The sequence below is a fragment of the Scyliorhinus canicula genome, chromosome 17 (assembly GCF_902713615.1).
Source record: "Scyliorhinus canicula chromosome 17, sScyCan1.1, whole genome shotgun sequence".
Classification (NCBI taxonomy): Eukaryota; Metazoa; Chordata; class Chondrichthyes; order Carcharhiniformes; family Scyliorhinidae; genus Scyliorhinus; species Scyliorhinus canicula.
In genome coordinates, this window is record NC_052162.1 from 120012718 (window position 1) to 120027893 (window position 15176).

General features: G+C 49.1%; 2 protein-coding genes across 3 annotated transcripts in view; one reads left to right on the plus strand and one right to left on the minus strand.

The window, feature by feature from the left end:
• Positions 1-15176, plus strand: part of LOC119951771 (zinc finger protein 721-like) — a gene marked incomplete at its 5' end in the record, with an annotated part of 158164 nt that overhangs the window by 77626 nt on the left and 65362 nt on the right. The gene's annotated exons all lie outside the window — the stretch shown is intronic.
• LOC119951835 (gastrula zinc finger protein XlCGF7.1-like) lies at positions 6955-13464 on the minus strand. 2 transcript variants are annotated; one of them, XM_038775206.1, is made up of 2 exons: positions 13118-13464; positions 6955-8308 (listed from the first exon to the last, which is right to left on the minus strand). In XM_038775206.1, the coding sequence occupies exon 2, from the start codon at positions 7972-7974 to the stop codon at positions 7216-7218; it is 759 nt and encodes a 252-aa protein (XP_038631134.1). In that variant the 5' UTR covers positions 7975-8308; positions 13118-13464; the 3' UTR covers positions 6955-7215. The 2 variants fall into 2 exon arrangements, with proteins under 2 accessions (XP_038631134.1, XP_038631133.1); XM_038775205.1 differs by having other exon boundaries at positions 12981-13464.

The window sequence follows — 15176 nt, forward strand, 5'->3', positions numbered from 1 at the left end:
CCACACACCAATTTCCTTCCCCGTGGTTGGGTCAAAATCCTGGAATTCCCTCTGTAACAATCTGTGCATGTACCTTCATGACAGAGACTGCAGTGATTCAAGAAGGTAGCTTGACATCATCTTCTCAAGGGCAATTAGAGATTGACAATAAAAATACTGGCCTGGCCAGAGATTCCCACACCCTGCGACAGAATAAAAATAATTCACTGTATTGTAGAATGAGGCAGCATAGATGGAAGTTACTTGGCCTATCATGTCTGTGCCAGGTCTACGGAAGATCGATCCAATTAAATCCACCACCTAGCTGTCACTGTCAAAACAATGTATCTCTGCTGCAGCAATGAAAATCATGGAAATGTTTTTTCAATTGGATATTTCTCAGACACACTCACCCCTGTGTATTAAGCAGTAATCAAGGGTTCACTGGTTAGTTTTTTTTAAATTTAGAGTACCCGATTAATTTTGTCCAATTAAGGGGCAATTTAGCGTGGCCAATCCACCCAACATTCACATCTTTGGGTTGTGGGGATGAAACCCACGCAGACACGGGGAGAATGTGCAATCTCCACACAGACAACGACCTGGGGTCGGGATCGAACCCAGGTCTTCAGCGCCATGAGGCAGCAGTGGTAACCACTGTACCACCATGCCATTCATCTAGTTACTAAAGCACACAAAGTACTTGGTCGAGTTTAATTCAATAATTCTTCAAACCACACATACCATAGTGATATTATAATAAAGGGCCAAGTAAAGGGAGTGATAGAATAGATTAATTATGGAGTTACAAAGCACATACCATTCAAGTGGAAGTAGCATAAAGACAAGTGGTAGTTGTAGGGAATTCTATCATTAGGGGGATAGATAGCAGCCTTTGAAAGCAGAATTGAGAGTCCCACATGGTATGTAGCCTGCCCGGTGCCAGGGTGAGGGACATCTCTAACCGGCTTGAAAGGACATTGGAGTGGGAGGGGAAGAATCCAGTTGTTGTGGTCCACATTGGGACAAACGACATAGGCAAGACTAGGAGAGAGGACCTGTTTGGGGATTATCAGGCACTCAGAACTAAATTAAAAACACCTCAAGGGTCATAAAGACTGGATCATTACCCGAGCCATGCACGAATTGGCATAGGGATTATAAAATTAGGGAAGTAAACACGTGGCTAAGGGGGTGAGGGAAAGAGGGGTTTCATTTCATGGGGCACTGGCATCAGTATTGGAACAGGAGGGATCTGTACCGTTAGGACAGTCTCCGCCTGAACCGATCTAGGACCAGTGTCCTCGTGGAAAGGATAAATAGGGAGATCACAGGGCTTTAAACTAGCAAGTGGGGGGGGGGGGGGGGGGGGGGGGGGAGGAGAGAGAGAGAGAGAGAGAGAGAGAGAGAGACGGGAACTAAATGGTTAATGGAAAGCAAAGCAGCAGTTTAGCACATGGTGAAGGTGGGTTCAAATGCATCCAAAGTTATGACAAAAGATAAAGGGAAGAACTCACGCAGACACGGGGAGAATGTGCAAACTCCTCACGGACAGTGACCCAGAGCCGGGATCGAACCTGGGACCTCAGCGCCGTGAGGCAGCTGTGCTAACCACTAGGCCACCGTGCTGCCCAACTCAGATGTTATTAATGGAGGTATAGGATTCAGAAATAAGAGATTTTAAATAGCATAAAGGCACTTTACCTGAATACTCACAGCATTCAAAACAAGATAAATGAGTTGACGACACAAATCATCGCAAATTAATCTGATTTAGTGGCCATTACAGAGACACGGTTGCAAGATGCTCACGACTGGGAGTTAAATATCCAGGGGTATCAGACTGTTCGGAAGGACAGACAGGAAGGTAAGGGAGGTGGTGTAGCTCTGATATGTAAAGATGGCATCAGGGGGGTAGTGAGAGATGATATAGGTTGAATCCATTTGGATAGAAACTAGAAACAATAATAATCTTTATTATTGTCACAATGAGGCTTACATTAACACCGCCACAAAGTTACTGTGAAAATTCCCTCATCGCCACACACCAGCGCCTGTTCAGGTACACAGAGGGAGAATTCAGAATGTCCAATTCACCTAACAGCATGTCTTTTGAGACTTGTGGGAGGAAACTGGAGCACCCGGAGGAAACGCACGCAGACACAGGGAGAACGTGCAGACTCCACACAGACAGTGACCCAAGCAGAAATTGAACCTGGGACATAGAACATACAGTGCAGGAGGCCATGCGGCCCATCGAGTCTGCACCGACCCACTTAAGCATTTACTTTCACCCTATCCCCATAACCCAATAACCCCTCCTAACCTTTTTGGTCACTCAGGATAATTTGTCATGACCAATCCACCTAACCTGGACGTCTTTGGACTGTGGGAGGAAACCAGAGTACCTGGAGGAAACCCACGCAGACACAGGGCAAACGTGCAGACTCCACACAGACAGTGACCCAGCGGGGAATTGAACCTGGGACCCTGGCGCTGTGAAGCCACAGTGCTATCCACTTGTGCTTCCGTGCTATCCTGGCGCTATGAAGCAATTGTGCTAACCACTGTGCCACCATGCCGCACATAGTAAGGAGAAAAGGTCACTGATGGGCATAGTCTATAGGCCACCAATTCACAACATCACAGTGGGGCGGGTAATAAACAAAGAAATAAACAATGCATGTAAAAATGGGATGGCAATTATCATGGTAGATTTTAATCGACATTTCGATTAGTCAAAACATTTGGTCATGGCAGCCTTGAGGAGGAGTTCATAGAATGTATCCACGATAGTTTTCTCAAACAGTATTTAATGGAACCTACGAGGGAGCAAGCTATCGTAGATTTGGTCCTGTGTAATGAGACAGGAATAATTAATGACCTCATAGTTAGGGATCCTCTCGGAAGGAGCGATCATAGTATGGTTGAATTTAAAATACAGATGGAGTGTGAAAAGGTAAAGTAAAAACCAGTTTTTTATGCTTAAACAAAGGAGCCTACAATGGGATGAGGGAGGCGTTGGCTAGGGTAGACTTTGTGGTGGGACAATTGAGGGACCATGGAAGACTTTCAAAGATATTTGTAACAGTGCTCAGAAAAAATATATACCAGTGAAAAGGAAGGACTGGAGGAAAAAGGAAAATCAGCCATGGATATTTAAGGAAATAAAGGAGGGTATCTATCAAATTGAAAGAAAAGGCATACAAAGTGGTAAAGGTTAGTGGGAAACTAGAGGATTAGGAAATCTTTAAAGTTCAACAGAAATCCACAAAAAAAGCTATAAAGAAAAGTAAGATAGATTAGGAGAGTAAACTAGCCCTGAATATAAAAACAGATAGCAAAGTTTCTACAAATATATAAAACAAAAAAAGAGTAGCTAAGGTAAACATTGGTCTCTTAGAGGATGAGAAGGGGGATTTAATAATGGGTAATGAGGAAATGGCTGAGGCATTGAACAGGTACAATGGAAAACACAAATAACATGACAATAATTGATGGCAAGGAGGCAATGGCAGGTGAGGACCTAGAAACGATCATTATCACGAAAGAAGTAGTGTTGGGCAAGCTAATGGGACTAAAGGTAGAAAAGTTTCCTGGCCCTGATGGAATGCATCCCAGGGTACTAAAAAAGGTGGTGGGGGAAATAGCAAATGGGCTTGTGGTAATTTACCAAAATCTGCTGGTCTCTGGGACGGTTTTGGCAGATTGGAAAACAGCAAATGTGATGCCACTGTTTAAAAAAGGAGGTAGATAAAAGGCGGGTAACTATAGGCCAGTTAGTTTAACTGCTGGAGAGGGGACAATGCTTGAATCTGCCATTAATGAAGGAATAGCGAGGCATCTGGATAGAAAATGTCCCATTGGGCAGATGCAGCATGGGTTCATGAAAGGCAGGTCATGCTTGACTAATTTAGTGGAATTCTTTGAGGGCATTACAAGTACGGTGGACAACGGGGAACCATTGGATGTGGTGTATCTGGATTTCCAGAAGGCATTCGGCAAGGTACATAGTTCTATAGAAGTTAGGAGGAGGAGGAGGCCTTTTGGCTCCGCCACTTATCACAATCATGGCTGATCATCCAACTCAATAGCCTAATCCTAAGGTGCCACTCAAAAGGCTGCTGCATTAAAGATGCATTGCGTTACGGGTAATGTATTAGCATGGATAGAGGATTGGTCAATTAACAGAATGCAAAGAGTGGGGATAAATGGGTGTTTTTCTGGTTGGCGATCAGTGGGTAATGGTGTAGCTGAGGGATCAGTGTTGGGTCTGCAATTGTTCACAATTCACAGAGATGATCTGGATTTGGGGACCATATAAAATTATAAAGGGAATGGCTAGGAAGAGAAGCAGGGAGGTTGTTTCCACTGCCGGGTGAAACTAGATCGAGGGGGAATAGCCTCAAAATAAGGGGGAGCAGATTTAGGACTGAGTTGAGGAGGAACTTCTGCACCCAAAGGGTTGGGAAGCTGTGGAATTCCCTGTCCAGTGAAGCAGTTGAGGCTACCTTGTTAAATGTTTTTAAGGCAAAGGTAGATAGATATTTGAACAGTAAAGGAATAAAAGGTTACGGTGAGCGGGCGGGTAGGTGGAGCTGAGTCCACAAAAAGGTCAGCCAAGATCTTATTGAATGGCTTATTGGCTCGAGGAGCCAGATGGCCTACTCCTGCTCCGAGTTCTTATTTTCTTATAGGTGGGCCTTATATCCAGGTAGACATGCTGATTAGATATCATTTACACTCCAAACTTCATTTTATCTTGAAATTAAATATACAATTAAAGTAAAGCCATTTCAAATTTAAAAAAAAAAATATAAACTTGGAGTACCCAATTATTTTTTTCCAATTAAGGGGCAATTTTGCGTGGCCAATCAACCTACCCTGCACATCTTTGGGGCTGGGGTTGAAACCCACGCAAACACGGGGAGAATGAGAAAATTCCACACGGACAGTGACCCAGAGCCGGGATCGAACCTGGGACCTCGGCGCCTTGATGCAGCAGGGCTAACCCACTGTGCCACCCACCATTTTCAAATTCTAATATTCTCAACAATTTCCTGGGACATTGGAAACCAAAAGTCTAACCACTTTCAGCACAGGAGCCTTTCCACTTGTCTACATTGTCTTCCCAGTCAAATAACCTGAGGCTCCCTTTAATCATGAACAAATCAAGCCACCCCAGGTTTGATAACAGCAAATTTCAGAGAAGGTCACGTGACTCCCCCTTAACCCCTCCATTTTAATCAAAATTAAAAACAGTTGTACAATATAGCAATCTTAGAACACATCACATTTGTCAGTCACATACATCTTATTTATACTGGGGTTTTTATTATTAGATTTAGGCACTAGAGGCAAAGGGTGGAGGTTTTTAATGGTAACCTTCCCTTCCGAACTCGGTATGTCTATAGTGTCAGCCATGGCTCAGTGGGTCGCTCTCTGACCTCGGAATCAGAAAGTTGTGGAATCAAATCCCGGGACCCAAGGAGAAAAATCAAAACCAATAGTCCGAGTGCCAGCACTGAGGGTGCGCTGCACTGTCAGAGGTGCCGCATTGAGGGAGCGCTGCACCGTCAGAGGTGCCGCACTGAGGGTGCGCTGCACTGTCAGAGGTGCCGCACTGAGGGAGCGCTGCACTGTCAGAGGTGCCGCACTGAGGGAGCGCTGCACTGTCAGAGGTGCCGCACTGAGGGAGCGCTGCACTGTCAGAGGTGCCGCACTGATGGAGCGCTGCACTAACAGAGGTCCCGCACTGAGGGAGTGCCGCACTGAGGGAGTGCTGCACTGTCAGAGGTGCCGCACTAAGGGAGTGCCGCACTGAGGGGGCGCTGCACTGTCAGAGGTGCCGCACTGAGGGAGTGCTGCACTGTCAGAGGTGCCGCACTGAGGGAGCGCTGCACTGTCAGAGGTGCCGCACTGATGGAGCGCTGCACTAACAGAGGTCCCGCACTGAGGGAGTGCCGCACTGAGGGAGTGCTGCACTGTCAGAGGTGCCGCACTGAGGGAGTGCCGCACTGAGGGGGCGCTGCACTGTCAGAGGTGCCGCACTGAGGGAGTGCTGCACTGTCAGCGGTGCCGCACTGATGGAGTGCTGCACTGTCAGCGGTGCCGCACTGAGGGAGTGCGGCACTGTCAGAGGTGCCGCACTGAGGGAGCGCTGCACTAACAAAGGTCCCGCACTGAGGGAGTGCCGCACTGAGGGGGCGCTGCACTGTCAGAGGTGCCGCACTGAGGGAGTGCTGCACTGTCAGAGGTGCCGCACTGAGGGAGTGCTGCACTGTCAGAGGTACCGCACTGAGGGAGTGCTGCATTGTCAGCGGTGCCGCACTGAGGGAGCGCTGCACTGTCAGCGGTCCCGCACAGAGTGCGTGCTGCACTGTCAGAGGTGCCGCACTGAGGGAGTGCGGCACTGTCAGAGGTCCCGCACTGAGGGAGCGCGGCACTGTCAGAGGTGCCGCACTGAGGGAGTGCGGCACTGTCAGAGGTCCCGCACTGAGGGAGCGCTGCATTGTCAGCGGTGCCGCACTGAGGGAGTGCGGCACTGTCAGAGGTGCCGCACTGAGGGAGTGCTGCACTGTCAGAGGTCCGGCACTGAGGGAGAGCTGCACTGTCAGAGGTCCGGCACTGAGGGAGAGCTGCACTGTCAGAGGTGCCGCACTGAGGGAGCGCTGCACTGTGGGGAGTGCCTCACTGAGGGAGTGCTGCACTGTCAGAGGTGCCGCATTGAGGGAGCGCTGCACCGTCAGAGGTGCCGCATTGAGGGAGCGCTGCACCGTCAGAGGTGCCGCACTGAGGGAGCGCTGCACTGTCAGAGGTGCCGCACTGAGGGAGCGCTGCACTGTCAGAGGTGCCGCACTGTCAGAGGTCCCGCACAGAGTGCGTGCTGCACTATCAGAGGCCCCGCACTGAGGGAGTGCTGCACTGTCAGAGGTCCCGCACCAAGGGAGCGCTGCACTGTCAGAGGTGCCGCACTGAGGGAGTGCTGCACTATCAGAGGCCCCGCACTGAGGGAGTGCTGCACTGTCAGAGGTCCCGCACCAAGGGAGCGCTGCACTGTCAGAGGTCCCATCTTATGAGTGCGTTGTCAAGCAGAGGACCCATCTGCTCTCTCAAGGGGATGTTAACTAAATCATGCAGCCAACATTTTCGACCTGTCGCCAACTATCAGAATGAACAATTCGCAGTCCTGGATGTGATTAACAGCAGCAGGAACTCAGAATCCAACCCCTGTAATCACTTGTGAACTCGCTGGTGTGACAGCTGATGGGATAACTGAGTGAATGCATTCCCACACACAGAGCAGGTGAATGGTCTCTCCCCAGTGTGAACTCGCTGGTGTCTCAGCAAGTGGGATGAATCAAGGAATTGCTTCCCACATTCAGAGCAGCTAAAAGGCTTCTCCCCGGTGTGGTTTCGCTGGTGTGCGCGCAGGTCGGATACCCGAGTGAAACTCTTCCCACAGTCAGAGGAGGTGAATGGCCTTTCCCCAGTGTGAAATCGCTGGTGTGTAAGCAGGTTAGATGAATCAGCGAATCCCTTCCCACACTGAGAACAGACGAACGGTCTCTCTCCAGTGTGAAGTCGTTGGTGTCTCAGCAGACTGGATGACTGAGTGAATCCCTTCCCACACTCTGAACAGGTGAATGGCCTCTCCCCCGTGTGAACTCGCTGGTGTTTCCGCAGGGTGAATGAAACACTGAATCCTTGCCCACACTGAGAGCAGATGAATGGCCTCTCCCCAGTGTGAACTCGCTGATGTGTCTGCAGATTGGACGATGTATTGAATCCCTTCTCACATGTGGAGCAGGTGAATGGCCTCTCCCCAGTATGAACACGTTGATGCGTTTCCAGGTTAGATAGGGATTTAAATCCCTTTCCACATCTGGAGCAGACGAACGGCCTCTCACCAGTGTGACTGTGTCGATGAATTTCCAGCACTGATGGGGATCTGAATCCCTTCCCACAATCTCCACATTTCCACTGTTTCTCCATGTTCGGGTGCCCTGATTTCTCTCCAGGTTAGACAATCAGTTGAAGTCTCAAACAAAACATTGGTATGGTCTCTTTCAACTATGAATGGTGCGGTGTTTTTTCAGGCTGTGGTAACTGGTTAAAGCTCTTTCCACAGTCAGTGCACCGGAACACTCTCACTTGGGTTCCTGTGACTCAGTGCTTTTCCAAAGACACAAATCTTTTGGGACAGGCAGAACCGATAAATATTCTTCTTTCTGGGTTCAAAGGCCAATTATATTCCATTCCCGATGAATTGAGTAACACTGTCAGATCGTGAGGTGATATTTGTGTTTGGAAATCCTCTTCTAATATCCTGTAAAAGGAGTTTACAAAATTCATCACTGTCAGTACAGGATAGAAATTTAGAACAGACAATTCTAGTTTCTGCTGAAGATTCTTTTCTCTCTCATAAATCACCTTCCCACACACTCTCCCTCCATTCTCACTCTGCTGTATCTAATATTCACCCTCCCAATTCTCCTGAAGGTGCCGATTCAGGTTGATTGACAGATCCTTGCTCACTGCTTCCTGTCCTGGACACAGAGACCCGAAAATCTTTGCCCAGGCCACCAGCCAGATATATGTCTACATTACTGGACTAAAATGATTAATGTATGGAATTGTTTCAGCTGGTTGTGATACAGGAGATTGTCATTGATCACAACTTTGAAGTTGCTGTCTATGAGGGGAGCCAAGCAAAGACGATCAATAATTTCCCAATTAAATTGGATGGGCGATACAACGTTGGAGAATGGGACCCATTCGAGACTGACAGAATTGCTTGACAGAGTTGGCATCAACTCGAGGTGTGCAATGGACTCCTTCTGTGCTTCAATTACTCTATAACTGGAAATAGATGCTGCAGCTACAGTACTATATTACAAGACTAGAAATAATAAATAAATATCTAATTTGTACCATATTACAACACTGGTCATATCTCCGTCCAGTATTAATTTACTATCCCCTAGGTAAGATTCTGGGTTTAGGGGGATAGGGCGGGGGAGTAGATCCAGGTAGGGTGCTCTTTCATTGGGTCGGTGCAGACTCGATGGGCCAAATAGCCTCCTTCGGCACTGTAGGAATTCAATGGTTCTATTTCATTCTATCTCCTGGGGAAACCAGCCCTTTCATTGAACATTAGCAAAGAGACCATCCTTTTAGCCCAACAAATAAATGTCACGGTGAGGGAGCAAAGGATGTCAATGTCTTTAAGACAGTAAGAAGTCTTACAACACCAGGTTAAAGTCCAACAGGTTTGTTTCAAACACGAGCTTTCGGAGCACGGCTCCTTCTTCAGGTGAATGGAAAGGCTTGTTCCAGAAATGTTTATATAGACACAGTCAGAGATGCCCCGGAATGCGAGCACCTGCAGGCAATCAAATCATCAAAGATGCAGAGAGAGAGGTAACTCCAGGTTAAAGAGGTGTGAATTGTCCCAAGCCAGTTCAGTCGGTAGGCCTCTGCAAGTCCAGGCTTGTTGGTGGGGGCCGAATGTAATGCGACATGAATCCCAGATCCCGGTTGAGTCCGCATTCATGCGTGCGGAACTTAGCTATAAGTTTTTGCTCAGCAATTTTGCGTTGTCGCGTCTCCTGAAGGCCTCCTTGTAGAATGCTGACCCGGAGATCAGAGGCTGAATGTCCTTGACTGCTGAAGTGTTCCCCAACTGGAAGGGAACAGTCCTGCCTGTTGATAGTCGCACGATGCCAGTTTATTCGTTGTCGCAGTGTCTGCATGGTCTCGCCAATGTACCACGCTTCGGGACATCCTTTCCTGCAGCGTATGAGGTAGACTACATTGGTCGAGTCGCACGAGTATGCGCCGCGTACCTGGTGGGTGGTGTTTCCACGTGTAATGGTGGTGTCCATGTCGATGATCTGGCATGTCTTGCAGAGATTACCCTGGCAGGGTTTTGTGGTGTTGTGGTTGCTGTTCTGAAGGCTGGGTAATTTGCTGCAAACAATGGTTTGTTTGAGGTTGCGCGGTTGTTTGAAGGCCAGTAGTGGGGGTGTGGGGATGACCTTGGCAAGATGTCCATCCTCGCTGATGATGTGTTGGAGGCTGCGAAGAAGATGTCGTAGTTTCTCCGCCCCAGGAAAGTACTGGACGACGAAGGGTACTCTGTCAGTGGTGTCCCGTGTTTGTCTTCTGAGGAGGTCGGTGCGGTTTTTTGCTGTGGCGTGGTGGAACTGTCGATCAATGAGTCGAGCGCCATATCCCGTTCGTACGAGGGCATCTTTCAGCATCTGTAGGTGTCTGTTGCGCTCCTCCTTGTCTGAGCAGATCCTGTGTATACGGAGGGCTTGTCCATAGGGGATGGCTTCTTTAATGTGTTTCGGGTGAAAGCTGGAGAAGTGGAGCATCGTGAGATTATCTGTGGGCTTGCGGTAAAGCGAGGTGCTGAGGTGACCGTCCTTGATGGAGACGAGTGTGTCCAAGAATGGAACTGAATTTGGAGAATAGTCCATGGTGAGTTTGATGGTGGGATGGAACTTATTGATGTCATCGTGTAGTCGTTTCAGTGATGTCTCGCCGTGGGTCCAAAGGAAAAAAATGTCATCGATGTATCTGGTGTATAGCATCGGTTGAAAGTCCTGTGTGGTGAGGAAGTCCTGTTCAAACTTGTGCATGAAGATGTTGGCATATTGAGGTGCAAATTTGGTCCCCATGGCTGTTCCGTGCGTCTGGATGAAGAATTTGTTGTCGAAGGTGAAGACGTTGTGGTCTAGAATGAAACGGATGAGTTGCAGAATTGCGTCTGGAGATTGGCAGTTGTCGGTGTTGAGGACTGAGGCTGTTGCAGCAATGCCGTCGTCATGGGGGATGCTGGTGTAGAGTGCCGAGACATCCATTGTGACGAGGAATGTTCCTGGTTCAACTGGTCCTTCAGAACACCCTACGTGCTCTCATCCCACGTAATCCCCGCATTGGAGATCTCTACTGCCTCCCGAAAATACACAAGGCCAACACACCAGGCCGTCCTATCGTTTCAGGCAATGGGACCCTGTGTGAGAACCTCTCTGGCCACATCGAGGGCATCTTGAAACCCATCGTACAAGGTACACCCAGCTTCTGTCGCGACACGACGGACTTCCTACAGAAACTCAGCACCATGGACCAGTTGAACCAGGAACATTCCTCGTCACAATGGATGTCTCGGCACTCTACACCAGCATCCCCCATGACGACGGCATTGCTGCAACAGCCTCAGTCCTCAACACCGACAACTGCCAATCTCCAGACGCAATTCTGCAACTCATCCGTTTCATTCTAGACCACAACGTCTTCACCTTCGACAACAAATTCTTCATCCAGACGCACGGAACAGCCATGGGGACCAAATTTGCACCTCAATATGCCAACATCTTCATGCACAAGTTTGAACAGGACTTCCTCACCACACAGGACTTTCAACCGATGCTATACACCAGATACATCGATGACATTTTTTTCCTTTGGACCCACGGCGAGACATCACTGAAACGACTACACGATGACATCAATAAGTTCCATCCCACCATCAAACTCACCATGGACTATTCTCCAAATTCAGTTCCATTCTTGGACACACTCGTCTCCATCAAGGACGGTCACCTCAGCACCTCGCTTTACCGCAAGCCCACAGATAATCTCACGATGCTCCACTTCTCCAGCTTTCACCCGAAACACATTAAAGAAGCCATCCCCTATGGACAAGCCCTCCGTATACACAGGATCTGCTCAGACAAGGAGGAGCGCAACAGACACCTACAGATGCTGAAAGATGCCCTCGTACGAACGGGATATGGCGCTCGACTCATTGATCGACAGTTCCACCGCGCCACAGCAAAAAACCGCACCGACCTCCTCAGAAGACAAACACGGGACACCACTGACAGAGTATCCTTCGTCGTCCAGTACTTTCCTGGGGCGGAGAAACTACGACATCTTCTTCGCAGCCTCCAACACATCATCAGCGAGGATGGACATCTTGCCAAGGTCATCCCCACACCCCCACTACTGGCCTTCAAACAACCGCGCAACCTCAAACAAACCATTGTTTGCAGCAAATTACCCAGCCTTCAGAACAGCAACCACAACACCACAAAACCCTGCCAGGGTAATCTCTGCAAGACATGCCAGATCATCGACATGGACACCACCATTACACGTGGAAACACCACCCACCAGGTACGCGGCGCATACTCGTGCGACTCGACCAATGTAGTCTACCTCATACGCTGCAGGAAAGGATGTCCCGAAGCGTGGTACATTGGCGAGACCATGCAGACACTGCGACAACGAATAAACTGGCATCGTGCGACTATCAACAGGCAGGACTGTTCCCTTCCAGTTGGGGAACACTTCAGCAGTCAAGGACATTCAGCCTCTGATCTCCGGGTCAGCATTCTACAAGGAGGCCTTCAGGAGACGCGACAACGCAAAATTGCTGAGCAAAAACTTATAGCTAAGTTCCGCACGCATGAATGCGGACTCAACCGGGATCTGGGATTCATGTCGCATTACATTCGGCCCCCACCAACAAGCCTGGACTTGCAGAGGCCTACCGACTGAACTGGCTTGGGACAATTCACACCTCTTTAACCTGGAGTTACCTCTCTCTCTGCATCTTTGATGATTTGATTGCCTGCAGGTGCTCGCATTCCGGGGCATCTCTGACTGTGTCTATATAAACATTTCTGGAACAAGCCTTTCCATTCACCTGAAGAAGGAGCCGTGCTCCGAAAGCTCGTGTTTGAAACAAACCTGTTGGACTTTAACCTGGTGTTGTAAGACTTCTTACTGTGCTCACCCCAGTCCAACGCCGGCATCTCCACATAATGTCTTTAAGAGACTGCGAGACAGAGACCTGGGCCAACCTTTCCAGAGTCTGCATCCTCCCTAGATTCACTTCCATTCCATTCAGTTGCTGCAAGTCAGCAATTGAAGGTCAGAATAAGAAAACAAATGGAAAGGAGGAGAAAAGAAAATGTTTTACTCACAAATGTTGGAGACAGGAAGCTTCAGTTTCTGTGACGCAAAATCCGCATTCACACAACATCCGCGCTCTGATTGGCTGGAGGACCACTTTCCCATTGGTCAAGACCTCAGCAGAAAGATCAGGGGGGTGGGCTCATACCTGCACATGCGCAGCTTCCCATCTCCCTTGGACATGCGCATCACTGTTTCCGGGGTGGGACACCAGTGCGCAAGCGCTGTTGTCGAATTGTTTGGAACATGATGTGGAGATGCCGGTTTGGAACATGCACATTTGGCCTGTTCGTCCCTCACAAACCGAGAAACAGTGGCGAGGTGGGTAGGAGGCTTTGGAAACAGTTTGTGGATTCGCAAAAACAACTTAATAATTGGCGGCGCCCTGGTTCGCAGCTGCGGGGCTTCTCCCACCCGGTTACAGGTCCAGGTTAACGATCGCCATCTTGGTTGAGCGAATGGAGGATGGCGACCGGGAAGAAACACAGACAATAAGCCACGCCCCTCATTCACTCTGATTGGCTGGAGGACCAGCCGCCTGTTGTTGTCCTCCAGCCCCGCCCCTCCGTCCGATTGCACCTGATGGGGGAAGGGAACAAACAACCAGTTTAGGCCCTGCCCCTCATTCCCTCTGATTGGTTGGAGGACCACGGATATCAGTCCTCCAGACCCGCCCCTACCAGAAACACCCGCTCGAGGCCCCAAATTCCACAATTAGACTCACTGATTTTATTTCCAGTCTGAGACAGGAGCTGGAGAATCCAGGGAGAGGGAAGGTGAAAACTGGGAGTGGAGGAAAGAAATGGTGGACATGGTGAGATGGGTTTAGATTTCAGCCTAGAGAGGAGGGAGAGCGTGTCGAATGGAGATTTTAAGCTTTTGGGTAATGAGAGGAAAAATGTTGCAAAGAAACGAGCGGGAATTGTGTGTTCTGAATTTTTTTAGAATTTACAGTGCAGAAGGAGGCCATTCTGCCCATCAAGTCGGCACTGGCCCTTGGAAACAGCACCTACTTAATGATCGCCGTCTTCCATTTGCTCAACAAGATGGCGATCGTTAACCTGGGCCTCGTGGGAGAAGCCCCGCAGCTGCGAACCAGGGCGCCGCCAATTATTGTGTTGTTTTTGCGGATCCACAAACTGTTTCCAAAGCCTCCCACCCACCTCGCCACTGTCCCTCTGTTTGTCTGGGACAAACAGGCCCAATATGCATGATCCAAATAATTCGACAACAGCGCTTGCGCACTCGTGTCCCAGCCCAGAAACAGCACCCCACACCTCCACCCTATCCTCGTAACCCCACCTAACCTTTTTTATTGGACAATAAGGGCAATTTAGCATGGCCAATCCACCTAACCTGCACATCTTTAGACTGTGTGAGGAAACCGCAGCACCCGGAGGAAACCCACACAGTCATGGGGAGAACGTGCAGAATCCGCACAGACAGTGACCCAAGCCGGGAATTGTACCTGGGACCCTGGAGCTGTGAAGCAACAGTGCTAACCACTGTTCTACAATGCCGCCCCTATTTCTATCCAGAACTGACAACGATGAATTCATTTCCAACCCCTTTCTGTCATCAGCAAATTTAACCGCATCCAACTCATTAATGTAGATTGTGAATAGTTGAGGGCCCAGCACTGATCCTTGTGACACTCCACTTGTCACATCTCACTAACCCAAACATGACCCATTTATGCCCCTTCTCTACTTCCTGTGAGCTAACCGATCCTCTATCCCTGCTGAATATGATGCCCTCTACACCATGAGCTCTTATGTTGTGCAGTGACCTTGATTGTGGCACTGATGGGACTACGCAAATCGATGAATTTCTGTGTCTATTCGGAACCCTGGATGTGCATTACCCCTTCTCAGTTCCCAAATAACAGATTCCAGACTGTGATATTCGTAAAGTTATTTGAAACTTTATTCCTCAGCTTTAGTGTCTGCTGGTAAACATAGAACATAGAACAGTACAGCACAGAACAGGCCCTTCGGCCCTCGATGTTGTGCCGAGCAATGATCACCCTACTTAAACCCACGTAACCCAACAATCCCCTCATTAACCTTACACTACGGGCAATTTATCATGGCCAATCCACCTAACCCGCACATCTTTGGACTGTGGGAGGAAACCGGAGCACCCGGAGGAAACCCACGCACACACGGGGAGGACGTGCAGACTCCACACAGACAGTGACCCAGCAG

What these genes read in the sequence shown, in the direction of transcription:
- LOC119951835 (XM_038775206.1), bottom strand. Translation starts at nt 7,974, where the DNA reads ATGGAGAAACAGTGGAAATGTGGAGATTGTGGGAAGGGATTCAGATCC.